This window comes from Pinus tabuliformis, chromosome 6, assembly GCF_031772625.1.
Source record: "Pinus tabuliformis cultivar Carrire ecotype Pingquan chromosome 6, CPIR1, whole genome shotgun sequence".
NCBI lineage: Eukaryota > Viridiplantae > Streptophyta > Pinopsida > Pinales > Pinaceae > Pinus > Pinus tabuliformis.
Window position 1 is genome coordinate 160,640,048 of NC_142292.1, and position 15,321 is coordinate 160,655,368.

The 15,321-nt window shown below is 36.5% G+C and overlaps 1 protein-coding gene across 1 annotated transcript; it reads left to right on the forward strand.

The window, feature by feature from the left end:
* The first annotated feature begins 13,364 nt into the window (after positions 1-13,364).
* LOC149257879 (uncharacterized) lies at positions 13,365-13,751 on the forward strand. Its single transcript, XM_089390156.1, has one exon. It carries the CDS (start codon positions 13,365-13,367, stop codon positions 13,749-13,751), a length of 387 nt encoding a protein of 128 aa, XP_089246282.1.
* The last annotated feature ends 1,570 nt before the right edge of the window (positions 13,752-15,321 follow it).

Genomic DNA, 15,321 nt, shown 5'->3' on the forward strand with positions numbered 1-15,321 from the left:
TATCATTGATGACAAGACGTGGAGACTAAAGTGAAGGGATAGTTGAAGATTGACAGGGCTCGTTAAAGAAGACATTGGGAGCCATGAAGTATAACCAAATATATCTTGGCGAAGTAGAGCTAAGGGTTGGAGCCCAAGAGTTTGGAGCCTCAAAAAGACAAGGTTGGTGCCTTAGAAGATAGGTTTGTAGCCCTAGAGGATCAAATTCCTCAAGAAACCAGGTCGGAGCCTGAACCAGATATAGGGTTGGTGCCTCAAAATTGACAAGGTTGGAACCTTAAAAGTCCAAGTCAGTGCTTGGCATATTACAGGTTGGAGCCTGGGAGATTGAAGATCAGTGTCTTCATCTAGGGTTGGAGCCCTACATATATTGTACTTGATTTATTGTAAAGAAGAAATTAATAAAATCATTTATTCTTATTGTTCATTTTGTGTTCTAAATATAAGTGATCTAACTGGTAAAAATAACAATTGAAAAGAAATATTGATTCACCCCCCCCCTCAGTATTTCCAACAATTGGTATCAGAGCCAGTACCTTCTCACAAGCCTAATAGCTTGAAGTTTGATCCTTAGAACACAAATGGAAAAGCCAAGAAAGAAAGCCTCCAATCCTCCTAAAGATGTCTCTTCCTCAATCGTGAAAACTGAAGATAATGAAATTGAGAAGGTTCCATTGTTCAATGGAAACTTTGATGTATGGAAGGTAAGAATGAGAAATTTCTTAATGGCTCAGGGTGTTGGAGTATGGGAATCAATGATTACTGATAGCACGATGGATAATGAATCCAAGGAGTACAATACAAGAGCAATGAAGACAATTTTGAATGGGCTACCAAATTCTATAAAGGCTAATTTGGAAAAATGTTCATAAGCAAAAGATATATGGGACAAATTTCATGACCTTCACTCAAAAGGAGCATTGACCATGACCTCTAGTCAAGAAGATGATGGAAAGCAAGAAGGAAATCCAGAACCCATCAAGGAAGCTGAAAATAAGGGAGATGACACCAAGGCCATAAAATACCTAGAAGAAGAAAATAAAGAAGACTTTGAAGAAGATCTCCTGACTAAACTTATAGTTTCCATGGAAGATATTAACAATTTAAAAAAGGAAAATGAGGAACTTAAGAAGAAAGCGCAAGATGGTGAACAGGAAAAGACAAGGAAGGAATTTGATCTTTTCAAGCTTCAAGTACAAAAAAGAGATGATGATATTACCAAAATTAAGGAGGAATTTCATCAAAACAAAAGAAAGCATCATGAAGAAGTCATATCCATGACAAATCAATTGGATAAGGCAAAGAAAAGGGAAGAAACTTTGTCAAGCCCCCTTGAACAAAGACTCAAGAGTTTGAACAAACTTGAAGCAAAGATTGGTCAATACAAGGAAGAGGTCTCCTCCCTTAGATCTCAACTAGAAGAAGCAAGGAAACAAGCACAAGGATATGAGAAGGTGATGGAAGCTTTGGAATTCATAGAAGGACAAGTTGATGAAGCAGAAAAGGAGAGAAACACCATGATATGCCAACTAGAAGAAAAGGATGATGACATCACCAAGTTAAGATCATAAATCACTTCTCTTAAGGCCCAATCATGTGAATAAACCAATATGAAGGAAGAAATGGAGATCATTCTATCAAAGAAGAATGAATAATGCAAGAAAATGAAGGAAGAAATTGTCTTTCTTAAAAAGGAAGTTGACTTGCTGAATAAGAACTTGAAAAGTTCTCAAACCCTAGATGACATCCTAAGTCATCAAAGGTCTCCCCTCGATAAATCAGGTCTTGGCTATGCAGGTGAATCCTCAAGAAAGAATGATAATGCTTCAAACAACAAGGATGTGAGGAAGTCAGGAAGAAATGTTGATGCTCCCAGTTCCTGCAAAGGCAAAGGAGAAGGGTCAAGACAACAATGGAAGAAATACTATTCCAAGGAGACATGCAGATGGTGTCAAGAATACAAAAGGTAATGAATATCATCAAAGAATCCCAAGGAAAAAATACTTCAAAAGTACACCAAGGAAATCTTCATCTCCCAGGTATCAAAGTATATTTCATTGTTATTGCTATTCTTGTACAAACTTTGGGCACATGGCAAAAGATTGTAGGGCATATCACAAAGACAAATATAATGATCCCTGCCAATCTCCTAGAAGCAATTTTGCAAGAAGAAGTCATGATTTCTTATTCATGAACAAGATGGAGTGCTTCAACTGCCATAACATTGGACATATGGCACGTGACTGTAACTTGATTTGGGTCCCTCAACTATGTCAACCAAGCCAAAACTATGTCAACCAAGCCAAAGAAGAAAGTTACACGATTATGGAGAAGGAATAAAATTGGATTCGAAAGTATCTTGATCACTACAGCCAACAATACATGTTGTTGATTTGATGAAGTCATCCTTGATATTCCAAATATTTGATGGTGAGACTCTGCCAAAAAGGAGACCATGCATACAGTTAGGGGGAGTTTGTGATTCTTGAGCATTTTTGGAGAAGCCATCCATAAATGGGCCCTATGAAATACTTGATGAGTCATACATGGACAATCATCCTTTAATAGATCTCTCAGGAGCAAATCCATTGAAGAATATGATCCCTTTCTCATGCTATGGGCTATTGTTGAGGATCTCTTCTTTTTTATCACTAAGAAAGTAATCTTTCTTGAGGTAGAGGAGTTTATGCAGATAGGGGGAGTTGGTTCATCCATGAAGAAATTCAACTTGGACTATATTGCCAGATGAAAGAGAACCTTGACAAGGGGAGTGCTTGGGCACCCCGTTTTCCATTGATGTCAAAGGGGGATAGAATGTTGGAAGGACAAGAATATTGCCATCAATGACAAAGGGGGATATTGTTAATCAAGGTTGTCATTGATGTCAATATGGCATTGGCTAAGATAGAAAATATTCTTGAAATCCCTGGTTCCAGATGATGATGTCATGAGTCTTGTTTGACAAGGATGCCATCAATTAATATGTCAAGCCACTAATGAAGAAGTCTTAAGAAGTGCAAAGTGCCAAATTCCATCATGTAACTTATTTCATGATCTAGACATTAACCCTTGATGACATATGGAGGACTACACTTTATGAATGATCACACTTGATGAGGTCTTGATAACATGGTTGGAAGACTAGAAGATGACGTGGAAGATCTCATTTAATGGTTGGAAGACTATGTTAGAACTTTCCTAATGATGTTGCCTATGACATATCACTGCACTATTATATGATGACACAAGATGATACACTAATCACTGGATACTATCATGATGACATGGATGTCCTACATGATCTTATGATAATGAAGAAGCCAAACAATGGAGAAGCCATACTGTCCCAAACATTCCTCATGTTGTCCCAAACTTTTTATGCATAAAATTTAAGGACAGTCACAAAGAAAAATTATTTTTGTCACTATAGAGGAATATTTTCTCAATGTGACCTAGACCATCTTAAAGATGAGTTTTTCCTCTTTCTAATGAGCCCTTACTTGCCCTGAAAATCCCAGTGTTGCTGAGAAAATTAATTTTTAAGTTGAGAAATATATATTTTAATGCAATCCGACATGAGCCGACTCATGCAACTTGGCCTCTCATTCAAGTGATGTGTCTCCTCACCTTAACACAAAACCAATATAAATATAAGTCCATCTACTCATTCTAGCCATCAAATTTTGTTGATTTTTTTTGAGATTGAGCACAAAATTCGAATAAGAATTATAGGAGAAAATAAGAGGTTGAAGAGGACATTGAAGTTCATTGCTTGGGTAATTTTTTAAGGAAGTCGTGGTCGAATTGTTGTATTTTCCATGGTCAAATTATTGTATTTTCCATGGTCAAAGCTTTTGTAGTTTCCATGGTCGAAGTTGTCGTAGTTGTCGTGGTCGAAGTTGTCGTAGTTGCCGTGGTCGTAGTTGCTGTAGTTGTTGTGGTTAAACCTACCATGGTCAAAGTTGTCGTAATTTTCACAGCTGCCGTAGTTTTTGTAGTTTAACCTACCATGGTCAAAGTTGTCGTGGTCGAAGTTGACATAGTTGTTGTGGTTGAAGTTGCCATGGTCAAAGTTGTCATAGTTGTCGTGGTTGAAGTGTTGATTTATTGGGATTGGAAAAATATAGCTTGTCGAAGTCTTCTCTTGAGAACATAATAGGGAAGAGTTGGAGAACTTTGTGAAGCAACATATTGAATATTTGTGGAGATCATTGAAGACCATGATACATTGAAGACATCATGAGGTGACCTTGAAGAAGTTTTGTTTGGGTGACATGAAGCGCAATGGTGACACCTTCATGTGAAGAACAAGGTTGTCATTGATGACGAGACATGGAGACTAAAGTGAAGGGATAGCTAAATATTGTCAGGGCTCGTTGAAGAAGACATTGGGAGTCATGAAGTATAACCAAATATATATTGACGAAGCAAAGCCAAGGGTTGGAGCCCAAGAGGTTGGAGCCTCGAAAATACAAGGTTAGTGCCTTGGAAGATAGGGTTGGAACCCTAGAGGATCAGAGTCCTCAAGAAACCAGGTTGTAGCCTGAACCAGATATAGGGTTGGAGCCCTTGAGGTTTGTGCCTCAAAATTGACAAGGTTGGAGCCTTAGAAGTCTAAGTTAGTGCTTGGAATATTACAGGTTGGAGCCTAGGAGATTGAAGATCAGTGTCTTCATATAGGGTTGGAGCCCTACATATATTGTACTTGATTTCTTGTAAAGAATAAATTAATAAAAACATTTATTCTTATTGTTCATTTTGTGTTTTAAATATAAATGATATAAGTGGTAAAAATAAAAATTGAAAAGAAATATTGATTCATCCCCCTTCTCAGTATTTCCAACATAGAGAACTCTCTTCTTTATAATTTTCGATTACAACAAGAAGATCATCATGAGAATATTTTGATTCTCATTTGATCTTAAAATAGCAATAAATTTTGATAATTCATAACAGTTTCCATGGTAAGGGTAAAGTTGTAACAACTTCCTTTTTTACAATGATCTTTGTGGAAAATATCAACTACTTGAGTTGTATACTCCATGAATATCTCTTGGTGGTTGAGTTGGATTTGACTAGATGTGCTCCTAGATTCAGTCCATGTGACAAATTAGAGAAGATCAACATGCCCAAGGCAAAATTTTCGTATATCAACAACATTTCTCGGAGCCTTTGTCTAGATTGATCAAAGAAACTACAAGTGAAATCCTATAACAACATCTTCAACAAACCACTTAAATCCAAAACAACCCATATGCCATATTTATAATAAAAATTGCTTAAGACAGTATTTCCTATGCCAAACTATAAGAAAAAATAGACTAAGAATATGGAATATGGAAAAAGGACATGCTTAAGTGAATAATGGTTGTTACAGTGGTGAAATGTGGTATTACTGGTAAAAAATGGTGAAAAAGGAATAGTAAAATGAGCGCAAAAAGGTAGCAATTCTATGGCCCAATATCACCCCCTAGATTAAGCATATGCATGTCCTCATGCAAACCCTTGCGACTAGTTCCTAACAAGTTGAGAGTATAGTTCTAAGAGATTATAATAGCTTGCAACATCCTTTGCTCTACCCCTGTAGCCTCAGGAGAAGACCAACTCCATCTCCTAGAGAGGATCAGTAAAATGATATGGGTGTTGATACTGATAAGTTGGAATCCAAACAAGATGAAATTTAAACCTAAGTCCAAACCATCCTAGGCCACTTCTCTTAATGCAATCCACATATCGAGGAACCCTAGAAAGATCTTGTATAATTTTTTTATAACAATAGGGGTCCTCTTTTGTCAACTCCTGTCGGCAGACATTCCATCTCGACTTGCTCCCTTCTAATGCAATTTCTTCCATCCCCTTAATATTCCTTAGAAATCTCTGCAAAACCAAGATCTTATGCTCCATTACTAATGTTGTAGTGGTTGAAGACTCTCCATATCTAGTTATATGGTCTAGCAACAACATCAACACAGTGAAGATCATTTATGATGCACAACTTTACTTATTCATTATTGATTGTTACAGTGTCATATGCAACTTTCCAGCTTACTTCATTTTGAGCAAAAGATACAAAAGATCTCAATTGAACATCACCCACATAAGGTGTCAAATTAAAATATTTCTCCCCAAAACAAGCAAGATCATGCAAGTACAACTCACACAACAAATGCTACTCTAAAAAAATAGAACTCTGAAAAGTTTCCTAGAAATCTTGTGTTTTCCTTGTTTTATGTGTTCACTTTTCCTTAAGGGCTATCAGTTTAAAAAGAAAGAATTTCTCTTGCAAGTACAAAGGATAATATGGGGTAGGGAGTCTGCAGCTCAATAAACTTTAAATAAGCTCATACAGTAGATTCCTTCCCTTGTTATAACAAATGCACCTCCTCCTATAATTCCTCTACTTGCTCCATTGCATGCTTCCCTTCCTTTTGAATTCTTATGAAATCTTAGACCCTTAACTTTTCAGCCCAATCCTTATTTACGTATGTTGACCCTTAACTTTTGAAAGTGCGGAACAATCAGAGCAATGGGACCAATGGTTAATGGGCCATTCAATGCTTTTCTTGTGTAAGTTAACATCTCATTTATTCATATTTAATTTTGAGTATTACTAATGACAATGTTAATAAAATTGATAAAGAAATAAATGCATAACAAAAATAACATGCGTATGATATTTTATTCTAGAAATATTTATGGGAAAGCCAATTTTGAATAACATTTTATTGGATAATTTTTAAGCTTTTAAAAGACTTCATCACATATAATTCATGAACTCTAATACCACAGGCCACCAAAAACCATGTGCCCAAAACCACCACTACGGACCTAACAACTTTGAGTCTTTCACTAGTCAAGTTTACCTTAACAGTCCTCCCTTTAAATTTGACTAGAAAATATCCCAAGTGAAATAATATTATTGCTAGAAATAATTCTTACATTAAAATTAGTTTGTTGGTTTGCATTAGATTGTTGGAGACTGTTGAGATATTCTCTCATCCATATCTCCTAGTTTAGAATTAGTTGGATCTGATTCCAACTATTTAAATGTATCATATTTGTGATTGAATAGATTTGAAAAATATTTTATGGCATGCAAACAATAATTCTTTCATTGTATCAATGCAGGTTCTGGCTCAACTACTTGATAGGAGGTCTAGGAAGATGAAGGATCATTGGGTGTTATTTCTCTATACATAATTAACGTAGAGCATGTGAAATCATGTTATTTTAGTGTGTGAAATTTCCCTGTGCCATGTGTTTTTTGTGGATCGTGGATCTATGTGGAGACAAAAAGTAGTATAAAATTGTGAAAATAATATTTATTTCACTTATCAAGGTTGCAGTCTCCAAATTGAAGGAGTACAAATTCAAGTCTACAATGACAATTTCACAAAAGATGCAGAAACATGGCAAGAGTTTCAATTCCATAGTTAAAAATAACGAAGGGATGAAGTCATATATTGAGCAGTTCTATGACTGGAAAATAGAAGATGGTAAATGTTGCAAGAACTTCACTTTGATGATGGCGGTGGATTCATCCTTCCGGAGATCATACACAACCTACATATACAACTCTCAACTATCAAGCAAAGCCTCCTAGCAGTCGTCGTGAGATGACACAACCCATGACATCTTCTTCTGGCCCTCATTGGTCATCACATGTGGGTGCTCCTTCTCCCAGTGGTTTCTATTCACACAACACTGAGGTCAATTTAAGTGCACTTCAAGTCTGTGTAACATGTGAAATTATGAAGTTGGATAATCAAATCTCGTTGCCTGTAATCAAACAAGTTTTTGAAAAGGGGAAAGGCATTCTAACATACAGACACAAACAACAGTTCTCTTACCTATTAAAGAAGATGTACACATTGTTGTCTCCTTTCGAAGTGGCTAAGCTTGATATTAACCTAATTGTGGATTATGGAGTAGCAATGAAGTCACATTTGTTGGATTGTATGCAGGCAATCATTTTTCCCTTCCTATAAATGAAAGCTAATAAGAAGGACAACTAACCATATATACCTATAGTATAAACAACAAAACACTATCTCGTAGACTTTGTTGAACCGATATGTGGTATTTTTACCACTAGTCTATTCAATAGAGAAAATCTTGATTTTCTCACTACATACAACACAAAGTAGTTGGAAAAGGATAGGATGGAGTTCAAATCCTTCTTGAACCCACAGGAACAAATCTTATTCAATAAATACTTGGGCACATTCTACCTTTCACAAACCACTATATCTACATCCACAAAGAAGCGTTCTTGAGGAATATGCTTGCATTGGAGTTCAACAAGCCCACTCGTCCCAACTCTGTGACACGTTACGTTAGGCTCTTGGACTGCCTCATCGATACGCTGAGGGAAATTCATCTACCCAGGGATTGTGATTTTATTTGTCATACATGTCTTATGTTAGCCAACTAGTATGTTTCCAAAATGTGGGATGGTATATGTCAACCCTTCTTTACAAGCCATTTGGAGCCTCCTGAGGAGCTCAAAGAGGCACTTCAGGAAAATCATGAAAGGTTGTTTTTGAAGTGTGGTTATTTGTCGAGAATAGTCCATTTCAACAAATGATATCGCCTTTATCCAATTGTGTGGGTTGTATTGTGCTTCAATTATTTTGATCTATTCTTTGATGGACTGGAACTATCAAGATCGTGGTATAGTACTACTACTATATTTTGAAGAGAAGCACCAAATGTTTCTCATATGAATGAGGATGATATCCTTAGTTTTCTCGCTAGAGGTATAAATATTTTTTCAAGTTAAAGTATGGATTTGTGATCTTCCATCATATAACAAAGAACCAATCATAGAATAGAGTAACATAATTTAAATTGGTGGTTCTTGCTATATGTGGTGCCACAAGAACACAACATTTCTTTAACTATGTCTACACTCTGTTACAATATGTGGTTCTTGGAGGATGCGGTAACCCAAGAACAAGAACTATAGGATATGTGATTTGTTTGAGAGTGTGTAAAAAGGTTACTTTGTAAGATTGATTGTTGGATACATTCAATATCTAGATAACATTCCTATGTAATTGGTAAACGTAGTGTGTTATGTCTTCGTCATATGGGAGTTTGTCAATAAAATGATTCAAAATCGAGATTTCTTTTTTTGCATAGCAACCAGTTGAAAGTATGTTAAGAAGCGTCAATCATATAAATATGTCAATGATGGTTAGAGGAAATTTTACCTTAAATGGGTAAAGTGGTAAGCTCAAAGTTTTGGTGGAGAAAGAGCATAGTCTATGAGATGCTAGAGTGGGTGAAAGTGCTAATGATGACCAAATCAGACAGACATCAGAGTTGTAATTTCAATATTGTAATTTGTGATTCTAGAATTGCTATTTGTAATGTAAACATTAATGGAGGGTGTTGTGCTTACATTAGAATTGGTTTATTGGTTTGGATTGTGTTGTTGGAGATTATCGAGATATTCTTTCAACCACAATCTCCCAGATTAGAATTAGTTGGATATGAGTCCAACTATTTAATGATAGAAATGTTTTGTCATTGATGGAAAAGGTGATTTGGATGAAGGTAAGAGTAGAAGTGATTGCAAGAAGTATGAATATCGGCTCAAGATATGTAAAAGCAAAAAGTTGCTTAAGGTGCATAGACTTGAAGCTATTTTTTAGTATAGTAGAACACCTCAAATGCTTTAGGGACCCACTTAAATGAATACAACTCTGAAAGATATTCCTAGTGGTATATAAAAGTCTGCAAATGGCCCTTTAGATTAGAAGTTATTTCTAGCCAAATTCCGGTACCCCCAAAAGTCAAAGTTGCGGCCCTAATGTAGAGAAGGGCCATAGTTGACAATTGAAATGGTAGTTACACAGAGTTGGCAGAACTGTTAGCAGAGCCGCTAAAGGAGAGACAAGAAGACATCGAGATGAAAATGTAGTGTTGGAGGTAGTTTCTATTGGTTGTTGGTGGATCCCGTATAATAGCTCATCCTGGCAGGGATGCCCTAGACATAAAAAAAGCAGTGCGCAAAAGGAGTGCCTGGGTGTTGAAATTTGGTACCGCAGGACAGGTGGTTCCCTTAGGCTTTGATCTTTGGCCTAGGGAAAAGTGTCCAAAAGAATTTAATTTTTCTCCTAAAGTGACTTTATAATTTTATAAAGTTAAATCTAATTTAAAAGTGACTTTAAGTGATAAAGTTACTAAGTCTAATTTTAAAGTGACTTTTATAAAGTCAATGAAAAATTAGAAAGGAAAAGTGACTTTGGAAATAAATGACTAAGTGGGTCTTTATTAAAGTGGGGTGAATTAAAAAAATAGAAAGTGAGATTTAAATGAACATTTAATCTCAGCCATTGATCTAAATCTATTTCAGCCATTGGATTTAGAGATCACCCAAAAGTCACTTGGATCACCCAAAAGTCACTTGGAGTTATATTAAAGGAGGAAAAGGAGGAAAAGGTCATTCATTCTTTCATGAGCAGATTGGGAGAAGGAGAGCAAGAGAGCAAGAGAGATTTCTGAGCAGGGAGGAGAAGGAGACAGCAGCTTGGCACACATTCCAAGGCAGCAGTTGAGCAGATTTGTACAGCTGATTCAGCACATAGTGAAAGGCAGATTTTTGCACAAAAATCGAGGAGCAGTTTGCTGATTTTTCTGCACACAAAACGGAGGCCGTACAACATTTATTGCTGTCCTGTTTGCTGTAATTTCCAGATTGCTGTGAGGCACGGGAAAGGAGATAAGTTGTAAATTTTCTTGCTGATTTTTTGCTGAATAATTCTCACTGTAAAAAGGCAATTTTCAGAAATAAAAAAGAGCTCTCAAACTGGTTTTCCCCAAGAGTTGTAGGGGGTTTTTCCAGGGTCAAGTTGACCAAAAATATCAGTGTTTTAATGTGTTTTAATGGCTGTTTTTGATTGCTGATTTTTAATTCTGCAATTTCCAGCATTCTGAAAAATTTCCAGAATTTGTGTTTTCAGCAAATTTATTTTTTCCAGCTTGTTAAATGTATGGTTATGGGAAAGGGCATTTAACTATATGGGAGAAATAAGGAGAAACTAAAAACTGGGGTGGGAAAACAGAAATTTCTACACTGGGGTGACATAGGCCCGGACGGAAAAGGAAAAGAAGAGAAAGCAACAATGACAGTTGATTCGTAGATTTTTTAAAGCGACGAACCATATGTAACAACTCAACCCAAGAGGTATTCCCCTGAAGAAACAAGATGCGTGCAGAAGTGAAGGTATGTGATGACATATGACCAGGAAACATGGTGCAAGGAGAAGAATAACATGTGTAAAAAGGCCAATACCCTTTAAAAATTAACAAACAAATTTGTTGAAAAACCAAGGTTCGCGGACCATTTTCTCTGTCCTCTCTGATAGGTGTGGCATCATTTTACTTATTCGAGAAGACATCATTATGGGGGGCATGTGGCAGGATGATTCAACACTTTTTGGTGGCCTCGTGGGCCAAATTTAAGTGACACTTGTCACTACTCAGAGGCACCACATGGGGTCTATGATGTAAGCATGATGTCATCCTAGTCCTGGGACCCCGGAAGATTTCAAGTGAGCATAGGAAAAGTACTCCGAGCTAAATAGGCTTCAATAAATGGTGGAAATTGTTAGTGACAATTTATCCCGGTTTGTCATAGATTGGTCCATGTGTGCAACGGTAGTACCCACCGGGAAAACTCATCCGAGTCCCTAGACCCGAGAAGGAATTAACTTAGCGCAAAGGAGGTGCTTCAATTTGACAAGGTTTCAAGACACGACAACGTACAAAGCAACAACAAAGAACCAATAGCAACATGGCCAAGACACATCATCCCCGAGGAGCTGACCCGAAAAGAATTTTAAAAGTGCATCCAAAATAAGGTCGGGGGGCTAAAGCTTAAAGCACTAGAACCGAGTTCTATATGTACATCAAGACCAAGGGCGCAAAGATTTGCAATGTAAAATAAGCCCTTGGGGACTAAAGCACAAGGGGATAGTGAAAAGTTATATGCGTGAGTTTTACATAAAAGCGCTCTAGCCCAGTGGAGTTATATTTGGTAGTGCATTTGTTTAAAAGCGCTTTGGCTTATATTTTGGCCTATATTGAAGGCTTAAGTATGAGCGGGTTGACAGCTTTGGAATTTGGCATTTATGGCAAATATAACATATCAATAATAAAAATTAATATAAACAGAGATGAACGAGTTGGAAGTTAGTTTAGTTGCAATGGACATATGTGGCAGTTCAACTAAATTTGGAGAAGCGTCAAAATTAGGAGCATTGCTAAATCTTGTACAAATACTAAAATAGAAAAATAGAACACTTAAGCTTAGTTTTTTCAAGTAGAAACAGGTGAGTATTTGAAGACTTGAAGAGTAGATACAGATGACTGGATAAAAGAAAGACAAAGGAAAAAATAAAAGTTTCGTGCAATCTTTGAAGTGCAAGATAAATAAAGTTTTAATTCCAAATTTATCAATCCAAATTCCTTTATAAACAGAATTGAATTTGCAAGGTGAAATAATGCAATAGTGCAATTGTGTTGGTTGTTGGTGTGTGATGGATTGTTGTTGGTGTGTATGGTGAATTGTTCAATGATAAGAGATTGTTGAAAGTGTTTGTAATGGTGGTTTTTGTGAGTGTTTGAAGTGAAAAATGGAAATTTTTTGTAAAAGGAAATGGCTTCATGATTTGAGTATGAAAATTGCATGAAACATGAATCGTTGACATCATGCAAGTAATAGCTTGCAGATCAAGGGTTATAGCTCTTCCCAGTGGTTGCTGGTAAATACTAGGGGGTGTATCTCCTTTCAATGATAGTTGATAAAATTAGGGGTTATAGCTCCTTTCAATTGTAGCTGATAATTCAGAGAGTAATTTCTTCCTTTTGGTTGTAGCCAAACAAATTCATAACAAGAAGTAGTAGCTTTCCTTGTGAAAAGATTGAAGAAATGTTTTAAAGAATCTATGTGTGATATCTAGTGTGTCTTATGTTGATTCTTACCATGTTCATCTAAATTAATTCATAAAGTACTAATTGGTGTCCTAATATCATTGCAAGTAAAAGAAAGTTGTAAAATTCCTACAATATTAATTCACCCCCCTCTCAATATTATCCTGGTTTCTAACAATTGGTATTAGAGCAAACCAGGTTACATCAAATAAATTTAACAGTTGGAAGAAAGATCAAGGACCTCTGTAATGAAAAACCAAGAAGGAGGATTTACCAATAAGGCACCTATGTTCAATGGAAAAAACTATGTGTTTTTGAAAGTATGGATGAATACCTATATTCAATCACTTGGAGTGGATGTATGGGATGTTGTGGAAGAAAAATATCAAAAGCCTCCAATAGTGATTACTAAAGATCAAAAAATGGAGTTCACATGCAATGTTAAAGCTATGAATGCCCTGCTTGTTGGCCTAACTGAATCAGAGCTATTCATGGTTATTGACTGCCCAACTACAAAAGCCATTTGGGACAATATGAGCGGCTACTATGAAGGTGAAAACAAGGTAAAGCAAGATAAACTTCAAGGTTTTAGAATGAAATTTGAGTCTCTAAGGATGCATGATGATGTAGATATTGTGAAGTACTTCCTAAGTGTTGATGAGGTTGTAAATATTATAAGAGGCCTTGATGAAAAATTAGAAGAGCCTATATTATTTCAAAAGGTGTTGAGATCTCTCCCTAAGAGATTTAATCCAAAAATGTCAACTATTGAAGAAATTATGAATATGAAGACTCACACCTTAGACTAATTACTTGGTACACTCACTGCTTATGAGATGAGAATTTCAAATGGAAAGTCTGCTGCAAAGGAGTCGACCTTCAAAGAAAATAAGAAGCCCAAGGAAGGGCATGATGATTCATCATGAGTGCTCTTTGTACAGACTGATGACTCAGAAACACAAGTACTCAGACAGATTTGAATGGATCGCCGAAAGTAAGATTCGGGCATAGGACTAAATCGTCCTATGTTATCTCGTCCCTACTCTTTATCAGAGAGCCCGAGGCATGTGGGGACCGAATCTTAGTACCAAAAAACTGTTTACACAGAGGAAATTCATAAGTGAACCCTCGAAAGACATAATAGATGAGATTTGCAAATCTCATGGTTTGTACAAAGTGGAGATTCCAAAGCGAGGGAATCCACGAAAGCTCGTCCGGCACCATAGTCGGCCAGAAAGACGTCACTCAATCCATAGTATAGTATTCTATCTACGGATGCGTATAATGCTGATATCTGAATCTTTCAATCAGAGCATTATTAAAGTATTGTACTCTTATTTCTTTCTCAGATTCCCACATTTGTGAAATATTTTGGTTGGGCGGTTCCAGAAAGTTTATGGGTTGGAACGGATTTGATGTGATATCAACCTGATGGTGGAAATCTTCGTAATTAGTATTATGGGATATCATCCTTGCCTTGTACTGGTTTGTAACAAACCATCTAATGTGACCACAGCGTCGGATTGCTTGCAAAAAAGATAGATCATTGATGTCGGCAACGTTTTCCACATCTTTGTATACAATTCCATTCATATGAGAAAATGGTTCACTGAAACCAGGGATTTTAAGCATATGGAGTGTAAATGGCTTGATGATCAAGGCTGAAAGACCATATATCTGCCACCATTCAATGAACCAATCTGGTGTAGGATCTTCTTGTTCCAAAGCTTCTGCTGTCATACCTTCAAACTCAAATAAGGACTGTATAGAATAAAATAAATTGGCTGAGCAATTTTGGAGATTCATGGCTGTATAGAAACATTCCTTCTGCCTGTCAGGGTCATAATTCTCTCTGTGAAGAGGGTTATCAAACCTTCTAAGCGTGATGTGGCAGCTTGTCATCCGATCATCATCTTCATCATCTCTCTCAAGAGTGTAGTGTATGCTGTCAATGTATTCTAGATATTCTAGAGCATCCACTGCTTCTTGATTCATTTCATCTTGCATTGTTTCTGTCCATAGATAAGGAATATCTTCTCGATGTCTAATTTCTTTGATTGGGTACCAATCTACATCATGGATAAGTACTGGAGTTTCAAGCATATAACTTACCCAACCATTTGGTGTTTCTATTTCAACAGTGCTTTCCCTTCTCCTGATGTAATTACAATGAAGACTTAAAATTGAATGTTCTGACAGAAATTCTCTACTCAGCATATCTGCAAAATTGTTCTTATCACCTTTAACAAATTCAACATCAAAATTGTACTGGCTTAACTGCATGATCCACCTGACCATAGCAGCATCCTCAAAATCACATTTATGAATTGCAAATTTCAATGCCTGGCAGTCTGTCTTAACAGTAAATTTGGTGTAGAT

What these genes read in the sequence shown, in the direction of transcription:
- LOC149257879 (XM_089390156.1), top strand. Translation starts at nt 13,365, where the DNA reads ATGGAGTTCACATGCAATGTTAAAGCTATGAATGCCCTGCTTGTTGGC.